The sequence below is a fragment of the Protopterus annectens genome, chromosome 3.part0 (genome assembly GCF_019279795.1).
Source record: "Protopterus annectens isolate FY-2018-M chromosome 3.part0, PAN1.0, whole genome shotgun sequence".
NCBI lineage: Eukaryota > Metazoa > Chordata > Ceratodontiformes > Protopteridae > Protopterus > Protopterus annectens.
In genome coordinates, this window is record NC_056731.1 from 463,648,797 (window position 1) to 463,676,077 (window position 27,281).

At 42.7% G+C, this 27,281-nt stretch overlaps 1 protein-coding gene across 1 annotated transcript in view; it reads left to right on the forward strand.

The window, feature by feature from the left end:
• TRIO (trio Rho guanine nucleotide exchange factor) overlaps nucleotides 1-27,281 on the forward strand; it is a 5,137,669-nt gene that overhangs the window by 2,682,249 nt on the left and 2,428,139 nt on the right. The window contains exon 32 of the mRNA XM_044065600.1: nucleotides 13,747-13,889. Within this exon, the coding sequence (XP_043921535.1) occupies nucleotides 13,747-13,889 (143 nt within the window). The remainder of the gene's footprint in view (nucleotides 1-13,746; nucleotides 13,890-27,281) is intronic.

Here is a 27,281-nt window from a genome sequence, read left to right on the forward strand (position 1 = left end):
TTGGATCTGAGTTGGCCTTGTCTCTTTCTCCCTTAGAGGCTTTGGCCTCTGGTGGGAGGGAGGACAGAATCTCTCAGCATTCTATGTAGCAGGCAGGGCTTTGTCGGCGACACTAGACATAGTCCTACCTCTGCCAAAGGCCCTTCCCAATTCTCCATCCATCAAAGCTTTGCTGTAATGAATGTGATCCACTGTCTGCCCTTCCTAGAAAGCCTGCAGCCTACTTCTCAGCAATGGGTTCACTCAAATATCCTGAGGAGGAGGTACTCCAGAATTGTCTGTGCAAGAGTAGGCACATAGCCTTCCCCTTTGGAGTCTCTGACAGAGGTCCCTGACTTCGATGAGGGGGGAAGGGTCCCCCAATCACCACTCGATATCTCCTTTGGAGATATCTTAGTGATACTAATACAGAAGGGTGGATGGTCTTCCCCACCCCCTTCTTCAAAGGAGTCTGCTTTCCCTAGGCATTTGGGAGCGGGCCATCTACATCCTGTGTGACCCCAAGAGCGGACCAACTTATTGACCTCATTGCCTGCCCGCTTGGAAGGAGCTTTACACCATGGATAAGTACCTTAATCCACCTCAGGATCATCCCCTCTGGAATGAAGCTGTCCTGGTTGATGCCATTGTGGTGTTAACAGGCACCAAAAAAGTTCATCTCCTGAACAGTGTGTCTCGGGCTTTATACAGACATGAGAAGCAGGTGTATGCCTCAGCCAATTTTTTTTGCAGAGAGCATAGAATTATCTAGCACATTTCACATGCTTTCGGAGAGGCCTGGTGAAAGAAATCTCCACCTGTCTGTTACAGTCGCTGTCTGAGGAAAACTTCAAAAAGATCTCCACCCAGCTGAACATTTTAACTTCTATTCTTCCTCGATGAGGCTAGTTTCCCATGCAGTGGGGGGAACCTCTCGAGTGACTTGTTCATCCATAGCTCTTAAGAGACATGCCTGGTTGAAATTGTGGTGGTTTGAGCACCCCTTCAAGACATCGTTTATTAACGCCCCCGTTGACAGTTCCTCCTTGTTCAGACCGTCAGACACCCTTACTCGCAGAAAACAAGAGGGCAAGACCTTAACTTAGGATCATTGGTAGGTACTAGACTATCGGCCCTAGGGCCTATATAAGCCTAACCAAAAAGGTTCCCTGGCTTTTGTCACCCATGAAAGCTATCTTCCTGCGCCCCTGTCTAGCAGATCCACAGAAGTGATCCCCGGGGTGAATTTCCTATTTCCCTTCTGATTGTCGAGATTTTTCTTAGAGTGCTAATGAGAAGCTTTGTTTGACATGAATGAGTAGTCTGTTACATAGCATGGGAAGTTCTGAGACAAGAATCTATTACTCCAGCATGTTCTGTTTATTGTGATGGCAAGTTTAGGTCCCTGGAGCATGTGGCTCGATGGATTAGGGTTTATTTTATGTGTAGCATATCCAACAGATCTGGGTTTGACATGGCTTTATATGTTAGGCAGAGGTCGCCTCTGAGTAGGCAATGAGCGACTGAGTAGAGCTGGAGTTTTTTGAGATGGTCTGCATATGGCCTCTGTTGGAGGCCAGTAATCCTCCTATTAAGGTATTTCTGTAGCCTTTCTAGTAGTTGTAGATGTCTTGCAAAGTACATACCAAACGGTGTGTTGTACTCTATAATGGGTCTGATGAGGGATGAGTAGAGAGGAACAATGACATCTCTTTTTTTTCTGGAGGTGAACCCCTTTGTGATGAGGTGTGCCACTTAGACGGGTTTCCTGACTGCTATGACGATGTGATTGTCAAAGGAGAGACTACTGTTCACCTGTGTCCCGAGGTCTCTTACCACACTTTTGATGTTTAGTAGGCTACCACCTGTGTGGTAGTTCATGGATACATTTTTTGTCCCCAGATGGGATGACCGTGCACTACTTGTCATTGAACTTGAGGCCATGACTTTGACCCTACTTATCAGTCTCAGTGAGGCCCCTTTGTAGAATGTCTACATCATGAGGCAATTCTATTATGGCACCTAGTTTGCAGTAGTCTGTGAACTTCATTAGCCAAAGACCTGCTGTATTAGCCTGAACTTCTAAGAAGTAGATGCCAAACAGGAGAGGACCCAGGACTGAGCCCGGTGGTACTGCACTTGTCACTGGTCTGAACTTGGATTTGAAGTTTGCTACTTTCAATGTGTGGGTTCTGTCAGTGAGCCAGTTGGCCACCCATCTTGTGACATAGGGATTAATGCCCATTCTAGTGAGTTTATCTGTAATTCCAGAGTGGGGGATGGTGTCGAGAGTCTTTGCAAGGTCAAGATAGGCTAGGTGCACCACCTTACCCTCATCCCCAGCTCTGGTGACTACTTCAAAGAAGTCAGTCAGGTTTAGGAGACATAACCTACCTTTTACAAACCCAAACTGAGTGGGGTCCAGAGTTTGGAGGTTACCCATGTCCTTGTTTATAAGCTTCAAGATGGGTACGTTCCATGGCCTTGCAGCCCAGGCTTGTCAGACTAATGGGGCTGTAGTTTCCATGGTCCGTTGTGGCTTCCCTTTTGTGGAGTGGGTTAACAGTTGCTGTGAGCGATTCAGTAGGGACAAAGTCTGAAGTGAGGCTATGATTGAAGATGGTACTTGGGTGGAGTGTTAGTTCTGTAGTTTGTTCAGAACGCAGCCTGGGATGTTGTCAAGTCCCATGGATGCTGTATTCTTGGCTTTGGAGAGTGCTATCTTTACTTGTGCAGCCGTAATTACAGGAGCTTTGCATTCTTCCGGTATAGTGATGGTCCCTTTGGGGGGTGAAGTTTGCACTCACCCTATCTGCCAGGATGTTGGCAATATCAGTTGTTTCTGTATATCTAGTGCCATTGTGCTGGAGCTCTGAGCAGATCTGAGTGTTGCTATTGAGGTTATTGACATAGCTATAGAATGTTTTGTGTTTGTCTTTAGAATCAGTGGTGATTTTATTTTCGTGACTTAGCTTTGGAGGATTTTATGAGGGATCTCAGCTTCTTACTGAGTCTGACCATGTGTTACTGCAATTAGGGGATTTTACTCTTTTTTTTTTTTTTTTGCAACAGGTTCTTTCTTCTGTTGTAAAGTTTAAGGCAGGGGACCACCAGATTGGCTTCCTTTTTTTGGAGGATAGCGTCTTGGTTCTGTTGGGGATGGGCACGGTCCATGCATTCGTGTATGGGCTTATACAGTGCATTTGTATAGAATTCAGCAGTCGTACCTTTATTTTCCATCTCTATGGGTGTCGTTAAGCTTGCCACTTCTGTCGTAATAAGCATGAAGTTGGCTTTGGAGAAGTTTTTTACGCTGGTTTCCTTAATGGGGGTTGGGGGGGTGGGATATTAATGTCTAGAGTGATTAGCTTGTGGTCGGATCTTACCAGCGAGGAGTTGACCTCTGGCATGGAATATCTGTTGCCCATATTGGTAAAGACCAGGTCCAGGATATTGCTCCCCCTTGGTGGGGGTATGGGCAAGCTGATCCAGAGCATTGGAATTTATGAATTCCAGAAAGCGTTGAGCAAATGAGTTAGTAAATGAATAGTTTTCCCAGTTAATGGTGGGGTAGTTGAAATCACCCATTGTTGGTGTATTGGACTGTATCTTAATATTACCCAGTATATCAAGAAACGTGAAGTGGGGATCTGTAGCAAGCTACAACATGGATTGTAGTCTTGCCCAGTGTTCGTTGCTGTTGGATAATTTCAGATACATTATGTTGAGCAGCTCGCCTGGACATGTGGATATCCTTAATGAATATGGACAAGTCACCTCCTTTAGTGTTTCGGTCCAGGTGACATGGCCAAAAGGTGTGTTATGAGTTATAGCCTGGTAATGCAAGTGTGCTCTCTGGAGCCTTGAACCATGTCTCCGTCACTGCACCGATGTCGATGTTCTCCATTTTAAGGAGTGCCTTGAGTGAGTGCATTTTGAGGTTTAGACTTATAGCATTGAGTAACATTACCCTCAGATGTTGCTTGGTTATACCTGCTACGGTGGTGAGTTTGTCATTTAAACTTTGCCTAAAAAAGGCACTATAGGTGTGGCAAGAGCCTTAGCCCATATCCGGAATCCCAACGGCGACAGTTGCAGGCTATCTCTGGCAAAGCATTGTGGTCTGTCGATCATGTTGTCCCCTGCAGACAGACACTGGATCCCTTTAGAATGACACCAGAAGCCTAGCCATTTTTTGAAGTCATTCATTGTGTCCTTTTATTGTGGTATCATTCCGGTCAATGGCAGGATGCTACTCTGGGATAGGGTCATACCTCTGTGGGCTACATGATCCAAGAGTTCCTCCATGTCTCTCTTCATGTTGTCTATGGAGGTACATCTCAGGTCATTCACACCAACATGGACAATGACATAGTCATATTTGTACTTTGTGTGGCGTGAGCTGAGTGCTTGCGTTATGTGACAGATCCTGGAACCCCACATATAGCTGTCAGTAACTTTCTCCTTGTTTAGACTGGTGAGTGGGACATCAGTGTGCCTGACTATAGCGTCACCTGTGACTAGTGTGTTGGGTACGTTGTTTTGCCTTATAGGCTGAGGTTGAGTATCTGTCGTAGGGATCACATTTTCTTTCCCCACAACGGACCTTTTCCAGGGAGCAGCGGCCTGGAAGATGATCTGGTTCTGTAAATCCCAATGGCCCTTTCCTGAGTCACAAGATGAATCCTCTTCTAGGGGCAAGGGGAGAGTGTTTAATGGTAGACTTCACCCCAGAGGGAGAAAGGGTCCACAGAACCAGGACTTCAGGGAACCCTTCTCTGACGGGCCTTTTCAGCACTCCTGAAGCGCTGCCCGGCTGTCCGATTCTGGAGGCAGTTGGGGGCGGATCATTCTTAGGCCCAGAAGTTTGTACAGACATAAACTACACCTGGCTGTCAGACATAACTTTTAGAGGTTACTATATTCCCTTTTCCCTTCCTCCTCTCCACACCGGGGAGCATCTGCCCCATTTGCCATCCAGTTAGGGGGAGAGTGCCCTTCTAAACAAGAGAGTCATCCAGCAGGTCGCAACCGAACAAGGATGCAGATTTTATTCCCATCCTGGATCTTAACAGTCTGAATCTGTTTGTCAAGAAGGCAAAGTTACGCATGGTTGCAGTATAATCCATTCTGCTATTCCTAGGCAAGGATGGCTGGATGTGTTCTGTGGATCTCCAGGACATGTAGTATCATATCAAAATAGACAGTTGCTCCAGGAGATATTTTTGCTTCTGGTTGGGGGGGTGGTCGATCATTACCAGTTCAGAGTACTGCCCTTTGGCCTCACCACTGCCCTCTGGGTGTTCACTGTATGCAAAATGTTGCAGCGCACTTCCATTTGCAAGGATTCCACCTGTTTTCTTACCTTGATGATTGACTCCTAATGGCACCCACAAGACGTCAACTATTCTACGCGATTCAGGTGATACTGCGCCTGTTCTGCTGCTTGGCAATGAAAGTGAACATGGCAAAATCCAAGATGACCCCAGCACACAGGGTATTGAGTTAATCAGAAGAAAACTGAACATGGCTGGTCAACTTGCTGCCCTATCTCTTGAAAGAATAAGATATCAGAGGCAGCAGATTCAATGCCGTCTAGACACTTGATCTCCTCCAGCTCGCCTTGTCCTCATGGCTTTAGGTTCCATGTTGGCTGCCATTCTTCTAGTGCCCTTAGCCAGGTTTTTTATGTGAGTTCTCCAGTGGACCCTGGTAGTACAATGGTCTATTCGATGTCACCCATTATCAACCCCAGTCAGGCTTACTCCAGTTTGCGTGTGTCACTTGTAATAGTGAATGATTATGGATGACCTTCATCTCAGCAAACCCTTCGTCGTCACCCTCCCCCCTTCAGCCACTGTGACCACGGATGCTTCCCTGTTGGGTAGTTGGGGGCATTTTCAGAGAAAGATGGTCCAAGGTTTGTGGTCCCCCACAGAGACCAAATTGCACGTAAACTTCCTGGAGATGAGGGTGGTTCTTCTCACATTACAAGCCTTTCAGTACTGCCTCCCTGTGGGGACAGTTGCAGTCCTGACATACAGTATATTGGTGGTATAGTACATTAAGAAGCAAGGGGGGGGGCTATTCTTACCCATTCTGTCGGCAGGCCATGAGGGTTTGGGAATGGACGTTTACTTCAAACCAGTTTCCCATTGCAATGCACATCCCAGCAGAATCTAGCATTCTGGCGGAGTGTTTCAGCAGTACGATTATAAGAACTCACGAGTGGTCCCTGAACCAGTCAGTAGCGAAGGAGGTTTTCAGCCTTTGGGACCAGCCTTGCTGCAACCTATTTGCCTCTCCCCTAAACGCCAAGTGTAGCAAGTACTTCGCTCTGTTCCCCCCTGCAAGGGGGTTGGACCACGCATTTCCTTTATGCTTATTCTTCGATTCCTCTGATACCCAGAGTTCTGCAGAAAGCTAGCAGGTTGAAGACCAATCTAATCCTCATTGCCCCTTACTGGCCTCGTCAGTTATGGTACCCCTTCCTGCGGTCTCACAGGAAATATTTTCCATGGATACTGGATCCCAGACATGATCTGATTTCCCATCAGTCATAGTGACAGATTCCCAGTCTCTGATCCCTCAGAGTAACCACTTGGTTTCTCCACTTCTAGTGATTTTGCTGAAGTCCAGGCTACCTTCCCCTGTCTGTGAAGTTATCCTTTCCTCTCAAAAGTCCTTCACCAAGAGAATGTATTCTAGCAAATAGAAGAGGTTTTCCATCTGGACTTCTCAAAGGAATATCTACCCATTTCACCTTCAGTCTCTGATGTCCTTGCATTCGTAAGCTCACTTTTCCACGATGGAGCAATGTGCGACTATCACAAATTTCCATATAGGGAAGGGAGTTGGGTTTTCCTCTGTCCTTTCCTCCTCCCAAGTATGAGCACATTTCTAAAAGAGGTTTTTCATCTTAGACTTCCAATCAAAGATCCTTCTCCTCCTTGAGATCTTAAATTGGTACTCCAAGATCTAACTCTGAATCCCTTTGAACCTGCTAGTTCTTGTGAGTTAAAATATTTGTTGTGGAAGACTGGCTTTCTTGTGGCTGTTATGTCAGCTAGAAGAGTATCAGAATTACAAGCTCTGTCTTCTCAACCACTGTACATAATGTTCTTAAAGGATAGTCTCTCTCTTAGAATGAGTCCTCCTTTCGTACCATAGATTGCATTGGAGATGAAAATTAACCATACCATCCACTTGCCTGTATTTTTTCCTAATTACTCCAATAAAGGTGAATACATGTTACTTTCCTTGGATGTTCACAGACAGTTACTTTTCTGCTTATAGCCGGACCTGATAAAGTCTGAGCAGTTGTTTCTAGTCTTTTCGCCAAACAGGTTAGACCAGGCTGTCTCTAAGGTGTTACATTAGTCAAATGGATTATGGAGTGTATTTCTACAGTTTATTCCCAGCAAGGCAAGCAACTTCCGTGTCCATTTAGAGCCCACTCCACCAAATCAATGTCGACCACTTCAACTTTTTCTGCTAGAACTCCAATTTATGAGGTCTGTGCTGCAGCTACTTAATCCACAGCTCATCCGTTTGTATCTCACTACAAGTTGAACATTAGAGCATCCTTTGGTTCCGCGGTGCTCAGGCATACCTTTCCTTGAGGTCCTTATGTAGCTGGGGGATTGTGACCCATTCATGATGCATAACGAAATGGACAACATCAAATCAAAAGTTATGTACTTACATAGCTTGATATCTGTGTTGTCCATTTTCGTTATGCATCACATCCCACCCTCCTTCCCCCTTCATTTTACAGCTGAGAATGATGTAGAGGCTTACAGAAGTCTCTGGTTCCTAGTTTGGTCTCTAGTAAGTCGATTTCTCTGTATGTCTACTACCTTTGGAATAATCCTGTTGAGGAAGGGGCAGCAAACGCGATCTGAGGGTTTGAAAGGAGTATGGCATCATGGGAGAGTGAGAAGTTAGAGGCTTGGATCGTATGTTTGGAAGAAGTGGCCAAGTTAGATCTGAGGATGGATCCAAAGACCCATTTGTGATGCATAATAAAATTGGACAACACAGATACCAAGTTATGGCAAGTACACAACTTCTATTATCCTTCAATTGTTTGCTTTGGCAGCCATATCTTCCTTTCATAATGGTTTGCACTCGTATCATTCGCTTCGTAAAAGACCTGTAAGGCATTTTCTACTCTAGTCTATCTTTAGTGAAACCTGACCCTTCACAAGATGTTAAGTTTTGTCGCAGAGGCTTTAACCAAACCACCGTTTGAACCAGCTAATTCTATGCCTCTCAGGATTTTGTTAGAAGACTGCTTTTCTAGTAGGCATAACTTCAGTAAGAAGGGTTTCTGATCTACATTTCTTGGCTTCCCAGTACCCGTGTGTCATCTTCAGTCTGATAAATTCCTTGTGATTAGTAATCCACTTTTTATGCATATGGTAGATACACAGATTTTAGCTAATGTAGGCCATATATTTGCCAGTTTTCTTTTTTCCAGTGTTCAAACAAGGAGGAATAATAACTTCATTGCTTGGATGTTCATAGACAACTCTTATTTTACCTAGGCAGAACCAAAGCATTTGGAAAGGATCTACAACCATTTGTATCGTATTCTGCATCTTAAAGCGACATATTTCAAAGGTAACCTTGTCCATGTTGTTATCAGATTATATCCTTTATTGATGTGCTTCACCTAGTAGATCTTTGGCCACAAAACCAAAATCACAGGACATGTCCTTTGAAACTTCGCAGTAGAATATTTTGTAGTAGCTGCTACTTGATTATCCTTTCATAACTTGCCAGACATTATAATCTGAGCATTTTATCCAAGACTTTGCCTTCTTTTGGTGTAGCCATTCTCAGAGGTTTGCTGGTGTAGGCCATCTTAAATCAGTTGGGAATTTCATTCATCGGCATCCAGACAGGAGCAGAAAAAATATGCAAGTTATGTACTTATCAACATGTTAGTTTTATCTGGTCTCTGTCAGCTTACCTCCCCCTTTCTTTTCTGAAGTTGTGATTTTCTGAGGGCCTGTAAAGAAGCAGCATTTTTTGTTTCTTGCTTCTTGTTTATGATGAGAGACTTGTTAGCCTTTCAGTTAATCCTGAGTGCTATCTGAACTCTCCAGATAAGTGGGATGGGGAAGGAATTCAAGCTTGTGAGGAGATCATTGCTGGCAGAATAGGTCATTGGGTTCTAGTGTCTGGAAAGAGACCAGATAAATCTAGCATTCTGCTAAGTACATAAATTTGAGTGAAAGTAGGAGCTTACATAAATATTAACACCATAATTTTGTTTTATTTCTGTTTATTGTAAAACCAAAAAATGAACCAGCACAAGGGGAAAAGTGCTAAAACATATTTTATTCTTGGCAAAGTTTATTCCATATAATCCTAGTGTTGCAAACCGGTTTCGGCTATCTTTTAGCCTTCTTCAGTGCAAAAAGAGAAAATAGTGATTTAACCGCACATCCTGGTCAATGCTTATATACCAAATAATTTAAAGGTGTATATACAGCAAAAGTTTATCACATTTGTTAGGAATAAGTCATAGAACTCTGAGCTTGTCTTGGTCTTCAAAAATGATACCATCAAACTTAATACTGCCATATTAATATTATTATATTATAATGCAAGCATGTATTACAAAAGATGCATGAAACAAGAAGCTGACAAAGATTACTCCATTTCATTTAGACCAGGTTTGAACAAAGCCCCTAACCTGGTAATCCATGAGGATTCCATATCATTTAATTTGTCATGCCAGCCTGCTTTAGAGTTTCTATGCAAACCAATTTTGTCAATAATCACAAGTTTAAATTGCGCCGTTTGGTGAGTTATAGTATGTTTGTATAGGGCATTGGAAATGTTTCCATTTCCAATGGCACTGAAATGTTCACTTATCCTGTGTCTCAGTGGTCTTGATGTTTGACCCACATAGAAGGAGGAACATGTACAAGTGGCCAGATAGATCATCCAATCAGTACTGCAGTTCCAAAAAATTCTAATCTGGTATACCTTAGGGGTATTATTACTAGAAAATTATTTGGTCTTAGAAATGTGTCTGCATGCATTGCAGTGATTGCAGGGAAAACATCCTACCAGATGGTCACCAAATAGAGTAGTTTGAATAGATGTAGATGGCTTGTATCTTTTGTAGTGTGTGAAATGACATTGGATGGTTCTGCCCCTATGATATGAAAAAGCACATTTGTCAAGTAATAGTTCATTCAAGTGTTCATGGGCCTTCAAAATATCCCAGTGATTGTTAATGATGTCTCTGAAAGAAGGTGTGTTGCTGCCAAATGTGGTAACAAATCTGATGGTCTGAGATACAATAGTTTGGTTGTCATCTTGTGAATGTTTGTATTGTAATAATGTAGATCTGGGTACATCTTTGATCTGGTTGATGGTTTGATTGATATGATGTGTCTTATATCCTCGACTTATGAGTCTACTGGACAAATCCCTTACACATTCAGAGTTGTTTTCTTCGGTGGAACAAATCCTTTTCATCCGTAAAAAACTGGGATTTGGGGATGTTGTTGATGATGTGGCGGGGATGATAGCTGGATGCATATAAGAGTGTATTGTATTGGGGAAATTTTCTGTGTACCTTAGTTGCCAAAGTGTGATCATCTTGGCGAGAAACTGTCACATCCCAGAATACAATTTCTTCATATTGTTGATTTAAAGTAAACTGAATGTCCCATGGATTATTATTCAGATATTTTGCAAAATCCTGTACCCGTATATTATCACCCTGCCACACCATCCAACAATCATCCAAGTACCGTCTCCAAATGTCTAAATGTTCCATGTAGTGATTGTTAAAAGAGTCATATAAATTGCTGTTCAAAAAATCCCATAAATAAGTCTGCTTATATGGGAGCAAAGGATGCTCCCATAGCAGTACCCCTGACTTGCCAACAAGCCTGTCCCTCAAAATAGAAAATGTTCTTGGTTAACACATATTCTGTTAGTTTGATGAGGAAATTGTTAAAACCAGTGTTGTACAATTGAGATCTGTCTAACCAATAGGAAATGGCTGATATGCCTGCCTCATATGGGATGCTAGTGTAAAGTGAAGAGACATCCAATGTGCATAGCCACCAGTCTGATTCCAGTTGTGTATCCTGAATTATGTTTAGAAATTCTGTAGTATCTTGTAATCTCAATCTTATCATTGGTAATAGAGGTTTAAGATAATATGTAAGAAAGGCCGATGGTGGTTCAGTGAGTGAACCTCTCCCAGAAACAGTCAGCCTGCCAGGGGGATTAGTAGGATGTTTGTGAATCTTGGGAATTAAGTACAGATATTGAGCAATTGGTTCAGCAACTTTTAGTTGTTTGCATGTTTGTTTATCGGTAATCCCCTCCTTGGTAGCTAAATCCAGAAAAGAATCAATATGTGTTTTGAAATTAGGTGTTGGATCAAGGACCATATTGATGTAAAACCGGGCATCAGACAGTTGTTTGTGGGCTTCATCTTGGTACATGGAATAATCCATAATAACAATGCCCCCTCCCTTATCTGCTGGTATAATCACTATATCATGATTGGAACAAAGTTCCTGTAGTGCTTGTTGTTCCTCCAAGGTTAAATTATGGTTAGCAGGTTGGTAGCCTAGAGAAAAATGTTTAATTTGATGACACATTGTTTAAATATGGCTACATGTTTGTCCATTGGTGGTTGAAAATCAGATTTCCTAAATTTAAACCCAGTAGATCTTTGAGAGTTGTCACCATCTGAAAAAAATATTTTAAGGTTAATCAACCTGCAAAAATAATTAATATCGTTAACCAATGTATGTTCAGGAACAAAGGAAGTCGGTACAAAGTTTAGACCCTTGTTCAGCAATTTATTGTGAACAGATGACAATTCAAAAGATGATATATTGTGCACATTGTTAGCTCACAATTTTCTGTAATAGCATTTGTAAACTCTGTGTACATGTGTTTGTGTTTTCTACCACCTCTACGTGTCCTGGGTCTAAAGGGTCTGATGGTCTTCTCTTAGCCGTTGGGGATGCCTGGTTAGAAGGGCAATCATAGTCTGTAGCTGAAGATATGTCATCTTCAGAAGTGCCACTTGTAGTATGGTTATTCTTTCTTAGAATAGACCTAGGTCTTTTTCTCCTACTACTAGTTTTGTTGTTGGGGTCGAAAAACCTAACATTTTTCTGTGTGACAAATGGTTTCCCCTTTTCGTAATCAGTAATATCACGCTGGAATTTATATGTTTTCTTTTTGATTAATTGTTATTCAAGTGTTGCTAGTGCTTTAGCCAAGTTTGTTAGATAAACTTTGTAAAACTCTTCTGACTCAAAGATATTAGCTTCAAGACAGTACTGATTGGGTGATCTATCTGGCCACTTGTACATGTTCCTCCTATTTGGGTCAAACATCAAGACCACTGAGGCACAAGGTAAGTGAACATTTCAATGCCATTAGAAATGAAAAAATTTCCAATGCCCTATACAAACATACTATAACTCACCAAACAGCGCAATTTAAATTTGTGATTATTGACAAAATTGGTTTGCATAGAGACTCTAAAGCAGGCTGGGATGACGAATTAAATGATATGGAATCCTCATGGATTACCGGGTTAGGGGCTTTGTTCAGACATGGTCTAAATGAAATGGAGTAATCTTTGTCAGCTTCTTGTTTCATGCATCTTTTGTAATACATGCTTGCATTATAATATAATAATATTAATATGGTAGTATTATAATTATATTTAAGTTAAGTTTGATGGTATCATTTTTGAAGACCAAGACAAGCTCAGAGTTCTATGACTTATTCCTAACAAATGTGATAAGTTTTTGGTGTATATACACCTTTAAATTATTTGATATATAAGCATTGACCAGGATGTGCGGTTAAATCACTATTTTCTCTTTTTGCACTGAAGAAGGCTAAAAGATAGCCGAAACCGGTTTGCAACACTAGGATTATATGGAATAAACTTTGCCACAAATAAAATATGTTTTAGCACTTTTCCCCTTGTGCTGGTTCGTTTTTTGGTTTTACAATCTTTTTGGTTTGAACCGTGCACTCAGTCCTTCGTGCGTGGAACTTGGTTTGGTCTGGATTATTTCTGTTTATTGGCAGAAGTGTGTGCTTTCTGTGGTGTCCTTCGTACCAGTGATTTGGAAGTAAGCTGGATAGATTGCAGTCTTCAATTTTCTGATATTCTTTTACATGGCTCAGGGTTCTTACACTGGTTACCTCTCTTGAGGCTGGTGTGCAAGATCTGTTTTGCATTTTGCAGTTCTTTTTAATATAGGGTAGTATTAATTATTCATTTTCACACAGTAGAGTCAATGATTACTGTGGACAGAGATTCATTTATTGTGAAAAGTAGTTTTTCAAACTGGTTGAAATCCATGGTATAGAGGGATGAAGTGTCAGTCAGCAATGCAGACACTACAGGAGCTGGACAGGGGCTGATGATTGGGAACAGCTAATGCCTGTCCTTTGGGGATGAAGAGAGCAGTGACCCACTATTGCACTGTTACCCACTTCAATCTTTAAGTGCATTATCTGGTAATAAGCTGGTGTGGTAACCACATTTGGGCTGTAATGGTGGCTCACGTCACAAGCAGGTGACACTGTAGTTTGAATCATTCAAGCAATGCATGTTCACATGCGGAGGCCATCTATATGGGGATTATGATATTGTCTGGCTGTGGTGGCATAAAATCTGCTGTTTAAAATAAAAGAGAAAAAGAACATTTTCCAGATTAATACACTGCTCTTCTTGTCTTTTTTATTAAGGGTTCCAGTATAGAAAATAAACAAGATTGGATCAAGCATGTTCGCGAGGTTATACAGGAAAGAACAGTTCATCTTAAAGGTGCATTGAAAGAGCCAATTCATATCCCCAAAACTGCTACCACAAGCAAACAGAAAGTCAGAAGGTAACTAATCATTTCCATACCATAAGTAACTGTCTTAACAGTGTGCATGAATTAAAGATACCATTGGTATCATAATTATGAAACTTCAGGCAGTTTGTCTAACTTTCTGATGCCATACCCACTCATGTTGTACTGCACGTTGCCTTTTGATGCACTCAAGTAAAAGCTTTTAGTAATTTTTTGGAGGAGGTCATGTGATGGTGATTTCTGACAGTTTTCTTTAGTCTTTATTACTTTTCATAGATTATATTTATCTTATTTCTGTTTTTTTCTGTATTCTTGCATTTGCTTATTTCATTTGTGGGGTTTTTTCTGCATGTGAAAGTATACATGTGCAACTCTTACATGGATTGGGAAGAAGAAAAAATATTTGCCAATATACCTTTCTGAAATCTAGGAGGTGCTAGCAGCATATACTTTGCTGTTCAGATTGGTCAGCATTTTTTGTAGGTATACTGTACTTCTGGTATTGACAAAGGATAGCCTTTAAATTGTCTTCAAGTTCTTTCCTGCTTCTCTGTTGGATTTCATTTGACAACATTTGCATTTCATTTGTATTTGTGGTTTTTCACATAGATTGTCCCCCCACTGTTTGTTAGCCATTTACAAAACGACATGCTTTGGATATTCGAGACTCCCTTGGGGCCATCCTACATAGTAAGTCCTTGCTAAGATTAGTGATATTGGCTGCTAAAAAGTATTTGCTAGGAAATGGAAATCAAAATCTATTTCAACTGTAATGATAGTTTTAAATATTGTAAAGGAGTTAAAAACTCGCGGTGGGATCTTTAGAAAGTGGAAGAAAAAACTTTTGTTTGAACAACAAAAAATTGTGAGGGGGAAGAAAAGGTCCTTTGCCACCAGTTACTCTTACTTAAATGTAGGCTCTTTCAAGATCTTTTAAAATTTTAACCAGGAGCCAAGTCTGTTTTTGAATAATATCCTATGAATTTATATTTTAGGTTATTGATGAGTATTGTGTACCGTTGTATTTTAAGTACTTTAACTATAAATTTGGTGTTCTTTTTACAGCCATTTGAATGTTATCTAACATCACTTTCCTTGACGTAGTATTTAGTAAAGCTTTGGATGTGTTATGGTAAAAATCTTGTACTATAAGCCATTTCCAATTAATTCTTTTTATGGGCTTCCACTGCCATCTAATACATATATGTCAGTTTTTGAGGCCTAAGCTGATGAGTTCACAGGCTCAAGATTGTTAGAAACTATTTTTAAACATCTTAATGAAATCACAGTTGTAACAGTGACATATGTACACATACCACAATAAAAATTATTTAAAACAGGCAGAGTTCCTCCCTAGCCCAGTTCAAGTTTAACTCTGACTTTTGGAACAGGACATTTTCCTCTGGGCTAGCAGCTATATCTGTAATGGACAGACAGCCTGTAAATGTTTGTCTCCTAGGCCCCTGCTTGTAAATGATTCATCTCCCAAGCCCTTGCTTACATTTAGCAAGGGTAGCAGTATTTGTTAGAGATTTGGGATGCATGGCTAGGCTTAAAAATACTTCAGTAGTTATTAGTGTAGTACATACCTGTAAACCTATGAAAACATAGTCTTTTCCTGCCTATAAGGGATACCTGAGTCCTCTTCCTGAATATTACTTTGCTTGTATTTTTTCCACAAGTTCCATTTATTTCTGTTATTTGCTCTTTGCCTTTTCTAAAGATCCTTTCTCCAGATGTCCTTCTGTTCCTATATTGCAGTATTCTGCTGTTTACCCTTCTAGTCTCGCATATGTATGGCCAGTATCCAAAAGCTTTCAGTCCCTCCTAGGTGCGTGAGACATCAGGTCTAGGTGGGAGTACGTAGGCCATAAAAGTGACATCTGCACACAGCAGCCCTCAGAATTTTCCAGCTGCCAGTCGTACACCAGGTGTTCCTGCTTTCACTGACAGATTCAAGATGTTCTTCATGTTTCACTGTTGCAGTTATCACACTTGGGTTTTCTGCCTGCAGGTAGCCCTCAGTCGGCTTGAATACCAGAGACTTAGTATTTCTGCGTCGGTTGCTATCACTCCAGGACTGACATCAGGTCGTCAGGGGTATAAAAACAGGCAGCCGATGCCGTTAAACCAGTCTTTCTTGCCGAGGAGCCCGAAGCAGTTCGCATGAGTGCCTGTTAGCCACTACCTGAGTTTTCGTTTCCGAAATGAATCATCCTGAATTCTTCTAAAGCTAAGTACCCCGTTGGGGATCATTTTTTCTTGCTCTAAACAATGTCAGAAAAAGTTAACAATTGTCTTGCCTGTGGAAAGCAAATTTCACACTGAGATTTCCATTCTTACTGCGTCACCTATTTAAGCCTAAACCACGATGTGCCTTGTCAGTTTTGTGCTTTGTTCAACGCCTGAACTATTCATCGTCGGGCCCTTATTGTCACTAAATACTTTTGCCCTCGATCTCCGTATTCCAAAATGGCTTCGGTAAGCCATCTGTCTAATGATCTACCGAAAAAACGTAAGGATAAAGACAGACCACACAGGTCCAAAACTGCCGACAACGCTTCCGTTAAACTAGTCGTCAGTTCGTTGGTACTCAGTGAGGAGCTTTTGCAGCCCCTGATGTTTGCTTCGATGGATTCGCAGGCCGCTACCTAGACCCATTCGGAGTCCGGTATGCCGCAAGACTCTTCTTTGGCTACGGAACCTGTGGATGTCTCTACCTTGGATGGGTCCGGAGCAGCTGTGCAGGCACCAGCTTCTGAGGAATTTCTTTGCACTACCGATATTCGACATAAACCGGTGACTTATTTCACGTCTTCAGTTCTGTCTAAAACTACTGAGTTTCTGAGGCCAAGAGTACAAACTGTGCCAAAAAAAATGACCCAAACTCAAGCACTTGCTTCCTTGCCACAACATCAAATGCTTAAAATGGCAGAAGACCTGATTATGCTGATTAGGGGAAGCCAGCCTTCCCCTGCTAAGAGAAAGAGACTTGTCCCCAGCAGCTTTAACAGACCAATAGTCTGACTCTGAGGTTTCTGAATATGAAGACATGCCTTTATCTGCTTATGAGGATTCATATGCGGAGGAATCCATTTTCTCTGCTGCTTCTCCTGAGGATTTTCGTTTTGGTGAAACCCTGCATACTTTGAGAGCATTTCCACTGGGAATGCCAAGACTATCCTCAGTGAAAAAAGAGACTCAGAGAATTTTTAGATTTGCCAGAAAATAGACCTTTAGCAATGCCCCCAGTTCTGGGTGATGTCTTTATGGAATCCAATCTAACTCCTGATACTTAACCCCTGCTCCTAGGAAACCAGACAGGTACTACAGAGTTCTTGACTCTCACAAGTTTCTTTTCAAAAATCCTACTGCTGTGCCAGAGGTCATCTCCTAGGGGCCTAAAGGTATAAAAGCAACTACAGCTAGGAATCCCACCCCTTCACACAGGGATTCCAGAGATTTAGACAGATGTGGTAAAAAAGTGTACACCTCTGCAACTCTCGCCATTAGGGCGTTGAATTGCCAGTTTTACATGCTGAAGTACCAGCAACATATTATGGAACGTATTAAGCAAAAATTAGCTACCTTTACAGACTGTGCAGAAAATAAAGAATTACAAGAGTTTATGCATTCTGCAAGGCAAGTCAGCAAGCGTACTTTGCAGTGTGGCTTTGACGCCCTAGAAGCATCTTGCAGGGCAGCGGTCACTGGTTCTGTACTGAGAAGGCATGCTTGGCTTAAGGAGCAGACCTTGCCAGACCATGTCAAATCAAAATTACTAGACGCTCCTTTGAACAAGGACAATCTGTTTGGCATCGTAGCAGAAGAGGTTCTTAAAAAGATGGAAGAAAAAGCTAAATCTATGCAGACAATGAAAGATTTCTTGCAAGTGCAGCCTCCTAGATTCAGTAGGCATTGCCCCTTAAAGCATTGGTCCTTTCCAGCCCCCTCAAGGCTATCCTAAACTAGACCCAGGGGAAACAGAAACCCACCCCAGACTACATTCTCAAGGTATGCAGAGATCTAAACAATGGACTGCCTCCTCTTCAAAAACAGGGAGTGCTAAGCCACCCCTTTACAGAAAGAATTCACAATGACTTCTCAACTGTACTCCTCACCTCTGCCCAGCTGCTCGTGCCCCTAGGAGGAAAACTTGCCCATCATGCAAAAAACTGAACTTTCATCACCAAATACCGATGGGTCCTCAGCATTGTATCCCAAGGGTACAAATTTTACTTCCAGTCACTGCCAACCCCAAAAGGGTTTGCAGACCTTCCTCCAAACCAGTGGGCAGAGGCACAAAACCAAGTTCAATCCCTGCTCTCCGTAAAGGCAATTCAGCCTGTTCTGCAGAACAGATAGTTCAAGGGTTCTATTCCAGACTTTTCCTGGTACCCAGAAAAGAGGGCACTTGGTGCCCAATCCTAGATCTTTCCATTCTAAACACCTTCCTGGTGGTACCAAAATTCAAAATGCTCACCCTTCAGCAGCTTCTTCCTGTGCTGGCCAAAGATGCCTGGTTAGCCATCCTAGACCTAAAAGAAGTCTATCTACACATCCCTACCAGGGACTCATGCAGAAAATACCTATGCTTCAGGGCAGGATCTGTGCATTATCAGTTCTCTGCACTTCTCTTTGGCTTATCCACTGTTAGCAGAATATTCACAAAATGCCTGGATCCAGCCATTGCCTACTGCAGACAGAGAACATTTCAGATTTACATGTACTTGGACCACAGCCTGATTCAGGCAGTCAGGAATACTGTTGCAGCACCTGACATTTGTAAACAAACCTTCTATCCTTCCTGGGGTACACTATCAACGAAAAGAAATCAAAACTAGTCCCCAGTCAAAAGATTGTATTCCTGGGGGCAAGCTTGGACACAGCATCCCAGATGACATTCCTTACTCCAGAAAAGCAAGCCTATCTGACAGGCTACTTCACTCAAATGGCCACCACAGCCCTGCTATCCGCAAGGAAAATCTTGCAGGCCCTGGGGTTCATGGCCTCTTGCATCTTGCTAATTCCATATGTCAGACTGCATATGAGGAAAATTCAATGGTACTTGAAAATTTTGGTGTTAACATTTTCAGGACCTGGAAACTGTCATTCCTATCATACCTTGTCTAAGGGCAGAGTTTCTTTGGTGGGCAGCAGCATGCAACCACAACAAGGGACTTTCCTTTACTCAACCTCATACCGCCCAGACCCTAACCACAGACACATCAGACTATGCCTGGGGGGGCACACCTGGACGGCAAGTGCATTCAGGGCCACTGGAGCCCAAGTCAAATTCATCTGCACATCAATCAAAAAGAAATGCTAGCTGTTCAGCACGCCCTAACAGCTTTTTCAGATACCTATTCTCACCAGGACCCCGGTACATCAACAAGCAGGGGGAAACCCACTCTTACCCACTCTGCAGGCTAGCCATGGCCTTGTGGAACATTACCTTTGACATACATGTCCATCTGCAAGCTCATTTCCTGCCAGGCAAACAAAACTCACTGGCAGACTACTTAAGCAGAAATCTCCTTGACCCACACGAGTGGCATTTAGAGCCCAGCACCTTCAGCCTTCTAATCCAGAAATGGGGGACCCCAGAGGGTGGTCCTCTTTGCCTTCCCCTGCAATCACCAGCTCAGCAAATTCTGCACCAGGACACCTCACAGCAGGGCCTGGAAAGTGGATGTCCTGTCCTTCAAGTAGGAAAACCTCTCAATCTATGCATTTTTCCCCCTCTTGCTTTTCTCTCAAGAATATTACTCAAGATAAGGCAGAACAGACCAAGGACAATCCTGATTGCCCCGGACTGGCCATGCCAGTACTGGTACCCAGTACTGCGCAGCCTGTCACTGGTGCCACCCTGGCACCTACGCCAGAGCCCAATCCTTTTTACTCAGCATGGGGGACAGATCTTGCATCCGCAACTGCAAACCCTGAATCTTGCAGCCTGGCTTATTCCTTGGATTTCCCCCCCAGTGACCAGCCTTATCAAGCAGGTGCTGGACATCATTCTTGAAGCTAGAAGACCCAGTTCAAATTTCCTGAAGGGCTTATTCCTATCCAGGTAGCATCTGAGCTGTCTGTGCACATCCAAGGAGTGCAGGATCCTTTCCCCTTTATTTTGAGGATTAGGGAAGAAAGTTGGCAAATGGATAGATTGGATGAGAGCCACACTGGACACCACTTTAGGCATAAAGGAAGGATTAGTCATGAGGAAGACCCTATCAGCATGAAAAATAATGAAGGGTTCCACAGCCGTAAGTGCTTTTAGCTCAGACACTCTTCTAGCTGAAGTGATGACCAGAAGCAATGCTGTTTTCCAAGAGAGGAATTCTAACTCTGCTGACACTGCAGGCTCAAAAGGAGGTAGCGTGAGATTTTTCAGTACAAAGTTAAGGTCCCAAGCAGGGGTGGGTGCTCTCCTTGGTGGCTTTGTTATTTGCCCCTCTCAGGAACTGTTTGATGAGAGGGTGAGAGAAGAGAGGTGGCTCAGTGTTGTAATGAGCCGAGATGGCAGAGGCATGGATCTTAATGGAGGAGAAGGAAAGTACAGTTGTATACACTTAACATAAATGTAGATGTTCGAGTGTATTCACTGTTGCAGTCATTGCATTTGGGTAATCTGCTGGCAGGTTGCCCTCAGTCGGCCTGATTAACAAAGTCTTGGGTCCTGCGTCGGTTGCTGTTCCTACTTCCATGACGTCAGGTCGTCAGGGGTATAAAACATGCAGCTGACGCAATTACATCAGTTTTTCTTGCCCCAGATGTCAGGTGCCCCCCAGATGGGGAGCAAATAAAGTTAAAAACACAAAAAATATACCTCCAATCCCAAAAGCAAGTACACCAAAAGGGCTTTTAAGCATAGTGAAAGAAAGTAGAGGTATAGCCAGAGAAAAATAGGTGGCTGGAGGAAGGGTAACCAGGACTGCAACAATGAATACACACTACTGTCTACATTTATGGTAAGTGTACACAACTGTACTATGATGTTCTTCGTGTTTCACTGTTGCAGTCATTACATTTGGGCAATACCGCTGGCAGGCTGCCCTCAGCTGGCCCGAATTCCAAAGTCCCGGGTCATACATCGGCCGCTGCCACCCCTTCCCTGACGTCAAGTCGTCGGGGGTACAAAAGAAGCAGCTGATGCCATTTTCTTCAGTCTTTCTTGCCGTGTGGTGCCCGAAGCAGAAGCAGTTTGCAAGTGCCTGTCAGCTGACTCCTGAAATTTTCGTATTTGAGTTTCAGACCGAAGTCTTCAATAAAGCTAAGTACCCCGTTGGGGAAACTTTTTTCTTGCTCCAGACCGATGTCAGAAAAAGTTAATTGTATTACTTGTGGAAAGCAAATACCTCATAAGGATTTTCATTCTTACTATATTCCTTGCCTAGGCCCTGATCATAACATTTCTGGTTGTTGGTTTTGTGCTTGATTTAACCAACGCACTATTAAGCGCCAGTATAATTTTGCTTTAAAGTATTTTGGTAGCCTGTTTAATTATCCTAAAATGTCATCGGATAGCCATCCGACTACAAGAGTTTACAAAAATGCAAAGAAAAGGATAGAGAAAAACAACCAAGGCCCAAAACTGACGACGAAGCTTCTCCTAAGCCGGTCGCCGGTTCTCAGTGAGGCTCTTTCGCAGCCCCTGACACCCGCTACTTTAGAGTCGCAGGCCTCTACCGACTCCCACGTGGAGTCGGCCATGCCGTTAGTTACTCAAAGTATTGGAGCCTCGGACGCTAATCCCTCAGATGGGTCCGGAGCCGCTGAGCAGGTACCAGCTTCTGAGGGTGTATTCAGACCATGACATCTTTACATTAAAATGACTTCAGCTTAAAAGACAAAGACTAAAGCAGCTTCTAAAGCAAAGAAACAAACTCATGAGCCACATGTACAGGCCTCTATGCTCAAAAAACAGATGATCAAGATGGCTGAAGACCTGATTACCTTGATCAGGGGTTCCCATCCCCCTCTTGATAAGAGGCCTAGGCAAGACACTGACTATGAATCTTCAGATCGGGTTTCTATTTCTTCTGATTCCTCTTCTGATTAGGGATATTCCTTACCCCCCTCTGAGGATTCTGATGCTGAAGAATCTATACCTTCAGCATCCCCTGCTGAGGATTATTCCTTTGGGGAAACCTTGCATACCATGAGGGAGCCAAGATTTTTCAGAATCTAAAAAGAGGCTTAGGGATTTCCTTTTACTACCACAGCACAGGCCTCTAGCCATTCCCCCTGTGTTAGACATTGTAGATGATGTGTTTTCGGAGTCCAGTTTGACCCCTGACCCCTTACCTCCAGCTACTGTTAAGCCTGACCGATATTACAGGGTTCCTGACTCGCACAAATTTCTTTTTAAAAATGCTGCTGCTGATCCGGAAACTATTTCACTGGGTCCCAAGGGAGTTAAGACCTCTACAGCAAAAAACCCAACCCCCTCTGACAGAGATTCAAGGGCACTGGATAGATGGTGAAAAAAGGTTTACACATCTGCAACTTTGGCTATAAGAGCCTTAAACTGTCAGTTTCATATGCTCAAGTATCCGCAACATCTCATGGGATTGCTTAAACAGAAAATTATGTTAAATTCTGAATATGCTGAAAACAAGGAAATGCAGGATTTATTGCATGCAGCAGAACAAGTTGGAAAGCATACTTTGCAATGTGGTTTTGATTCTTTGGAGGCCTCCTGCAGGGCCGCAGTTATGGGTTCTGTAATTAGGAGGCCTGTTTGGTTAAAGGAACAAAATCTGCCTGATCATGTTAAAGTTAAGTTACTAGATGCACCTTTACAGCATGATACTTTGTTTGGTGCTAAGGCAGAAGAGGTGTTAACTCATTATATCCAAGTGATGCCTCCAGGTGCATCTGCAGTTAGCTCCTATTGACGCCTCTAGGTGTCAAATATTGCTTGTTCATGTTTGCATCAATAATTCCAAAGCCATGCCATGTACAAGGATTTAAAAGGTTTCATCTTAAAGCTTACACAATGGCAGACTCAACTGCATTAATATTTGACCTCTGTCTAGAGCAGTTAAATAGCTTTAGCTGTTGTTTTTATGATATTAATTTATATAGATATGATTTTCACATTTTTTTCTAAATATTTCAATAACCAAGTAACACAGACAGAACTCCCTAGCCTCATATGTAAGCTCTCAGCTAAATGAATAAAATGCTGCTGTCAGTGTGTGTGTACCTTGAGTGGTTGCTGAAATATTGTAAGTTGTTTACAAAATATTACAAATGTAATAGTTACTGTGTTTACTGTGACATAAAATACAGTTTATGACCTGGAACCTAAAGAATACTACCACTACAAAAACAGTTTGTGCTGAAGAGTTTGCCATTTACAGTTGCTTAATAATCCTTATGGTTCCAGAGATATGAGCATTTCTTTGAAATGTGAGGACATAATTTGATTCTGTGAAAAGGCTTAGGCTCCGCCCATGGGAAGTTACAGAGCAAACCACTGGAGTGAATGAGTTAAAGAACATGGAAGACAAAACTAAATATATGCAAACTGTTAAAGATTTTTTACACGTACAGCCACCTAAGTTTAGTAGACACTGGCTTAGAAAAAATGGTCCTTTCCTGTGTCAGGCCTCAAAGGGGCATATCCAGATGCCCAAGTGGCAGATACCAGGCGCAAGGTTCTTATAGGTCGAAACAATGGGGTGCTTCTACCTCCAAAGCTGGTGAAGATAAAGCATAAACATACAGAAAGCAGTCCCAATGACTTCACCTGCCTGCACCAAGCACTTATCTTCTGGCAGCACCCTTAGGGGGAAAATTAGCACTTTTTGCTCAAAATTGGCACATTATCACCCAGGACTAATGGGTTCTAAATATAGTGTCACAAGGCTACAATTTTTTTTTCCATACTCTGTCAAAGGCAAACGACTGGCCAGATCTGCCAAAAAATCAATGGGCAGAGGCACAAAAACAAGTTTCATCCCTCGTGGACATGGGAGCCATTCAGCAAGTACCAGAGCAAGAGCGGGGACAAGGATTTTGCTCAAGACTGTTCTTGGTACCCAGAAAGGATAAGGCCTGGAGGCCGATACTGGACCCATCTATTCTGATCACATTCCTGGATATTCCAAAATTCAAAATGTTCACTTTGCAGCAGCTTCTGCCCATGCTGGGCAAGAATGCTTGGCTTGTGACTTTAGACCTAAAAGAGGCATACCTGCATGTTCCAATCAGACAGTCGTGCAGAAGATACCTCAGATTCAAGGCTGGTTCAATACATTACCAGTTCTCTGCACTGCTCTTTGGCTTATCTACTGCGCCCAGGGTCTTTACAAAGTGCATGGCACAAGTAATTGCATTCTGCAGACAAAGAGGAATACAAATATACCCTTACTTGGACGACTGTCTAATTCAAGCAGAGAACAAGGACATTTTTCTTCAACTTCTGGCGTTTGTGAAAAGACTTCTAACATGCCAAGGGTACACAGTCAATGAAAGAAATCAAAACTAGTACCCTTTCAAGATCTAACATTCCTTGGTGCAAGCTTGAACACAACTGCCCAGATGGTGTATCTCACGCCAGACAAACAAAGGCAACTGAATACCTATTTCACAATGTTGGCAATAAAGGCCCAGTTATCTGCAAGAAAAATTCTGCAGGCTTTGGGCTTCATGGCATCATGCATCCTACTAATTCCATATGCAAGACTGCATATGAGGAAACTTCACTGGTACCTAAAAAGTGTTTGGACTCAACATTGCCACAGCCTGGAAGCAATGATTACTCTCATTCCCTGCCTGCAACAGGAGTTTCGATGGTGGGCAAAGGCTTGTCACAAGAACAAGGGACAGCCATTCACATTACCCCCAGCCAGGCAGACACAAACAACGGATGCATCAGATTATGCCTGGGGGCCCACATGGCAGGAAAGATGCATTCAGGGCACATTGTCCTCAAATGCATCAACATATCAATCAAAAAGAGATGCTAGCTGTTCAAAATGCCCTGACAGCCTTCAAGGACCTACTTCATATGGGACAACTACTGATAAAGACAGACAACACCAAGGTCATGTGGTATATAAACAAGCGGGGGGGGCACACATTCTTACCCCCTTTGCAGACTAGACATGACATTGTGGGACACTTCTTTGACTTACCAAGTATATTTGCAGGTTTGCAGGCACAATTCCTGCCAGGAAGGGAAAATACTCTGGCAGACGAAACTTCATGGATCTCCATGAGTGGCAGCTGGATCCACAAGTCTTCAGCATAACAAGGAAATGGGGATGCCCGGACATAGATCTATCTGCCTCCCCCCACAACTACCAACTAAAAAGATTCTGCACAAGGACTTATCACAGACAAGCATGGAAAGTGGACGCCCCATCTTTCAGCTGGAAAAAACTATCAGCATATGCCTTTCCTCCACTGCCTCTCCTCCCCAAGGTACTCCTAAAGGTCAGACAGAAGAAACCAAAGATGATACTGATTGCCCCAGACTGGCCCCACCAATACTGGTATCCAATCCTAAGGAACTTATCTCTATACCCAGCTTGTACCTTACCTCACTTACCTCGTCTAGTGTCCCAGCAAAACAATCAGATCTTGCACAGCCAACACAGGACATTAAACCTGGCAGCATGGTAGATAATGTAGTCATACAAAAACACCTCTCAGCAAAGCTGTGATGGATGTCATTCTGGAAGCCAGAAGGCCTAGTACTAGAAAGTCTTATGCTGGAAAATGAAAGAGATTCTGTGCTTGGAACCAGGCACAATGATACAACTGTTCCAAATATTCCTCAGATTTTGCAATACTTAACTGAGATGCTGGACAAAGGCTTATCCTTTTCATCAATTAAAATTCATGCCTCTGCCATTTCGGCTCATTACAATACAGAGCCACCAATTTTTTCTCATCCTTTATTAAAGCAGTACCTCAGAGAAGCCAAGAATTTAAGGCCTCCAAGGAGATCACCAATACCTGCATGGGACCTCAACTATGTCTTGGAAAAGCTCACCCTGCCTAATTTTTGAGCCAGCTGCTACTGTTGATATAAAGTTTTTATCTTGGAAAACACCTCTGCTCCTAGCAATTACTTCTCCAAGATGAGTTTCAGAGCTACAGGCGCTCATGGCTGTGGAACCTTTTATCATTTTTTTATCCAGATAGGGTCTCTCTGAGAACAAACCCAACATTTATGCCTAAAGTGGTGTCCAGTGTGGCTCTTAACCAAACTATGCATCTGCCAACTTTTTATCCAAATCCACAGAACAAGGGGGAGAGAATTGTGCACTCTTTGGATGTACACATACAGCTTAGATTCTACTTGGACAGAACCAAAGCTTTCAGGAAGACAGAGCAATTACTAGTGGCATATGCTGCAGGATCACAAGGAAAGACTATCTCAAAGCAGACTATTTCTAAGTGGATAGGCCACTGCATTCGTTTATGCTATTTACACCATGGCAAGCCAATGCCTAAGGGCATTAGGCCACATTCCACCAGAGCTGCAGACACTTCAGCAGCCTTTCTCAGGGGAGTATCAACCAGAGACATTTTAGAGGCGGCTACTTGGAGTTCAGTGCACACCTTTACAAAGCATTATCATCTGCCATTCTACTCTAAATCCAGGGCAGGCTTTGCCACTGCAGTTCTGCAGGGCCTCATAGCCACTCCTTATGCTGTCGAGCTCCAGCCTCCCAACTATAGCTTTGGGACTCTACCCAAATATAATGACTGTAAGAGTGAAACACGAAGAACATAGTACAGTTGTGTATACTTACCGTAAATGTAGATGTTCGAGTGTATTCACTGTTGCAGTCCAGGTTACCCACCTGCCATCCCCCTTTTTTTCTGTGGGTCTTATCTTTCCTTCTGTGATTTATACAACCTATGTGGTGTATTTGCTTATAGAGGAAGGTAAATTTTATGCATTTATTGATATATATATATATATATATATATATATATATATATATATATATATATATAATATAAAGTTTGGATACCCTTTTAGGGGGCACCTGACATCTGGGGCAAGAAAAACTGAAGAAAATGGCATCAGCTGCTTCTTTTGTACCCCTGACGACCTGACGTCGGGGAAGGAGCGACAGCGGCAGACACGGGACCCGGGACTTTGGAGTTCGGGCTGGCTGAGGGCTGCCTGCCAGCGGGATTGCCTAAATGTAATGACTCCAACAGTGAATACACTCGAACATCTACATTTATGGTAAGTGTACACAGCTGTACTTTCTTAGTGTTTCACTGTTGCAGTCATTACATTTGGGTAGATTCCCAAAGCTATGGTTGGTTGGAGGGAATTGTACAGCATTAGGACCAGCTATAAGGCCCTGCAGGACAGCAGTGGCAAAGCCAGCTCTGGATTTAGAGAAAAGTGGTAATGTTTGGTGAACGTATGAACTGAGTTCCAGG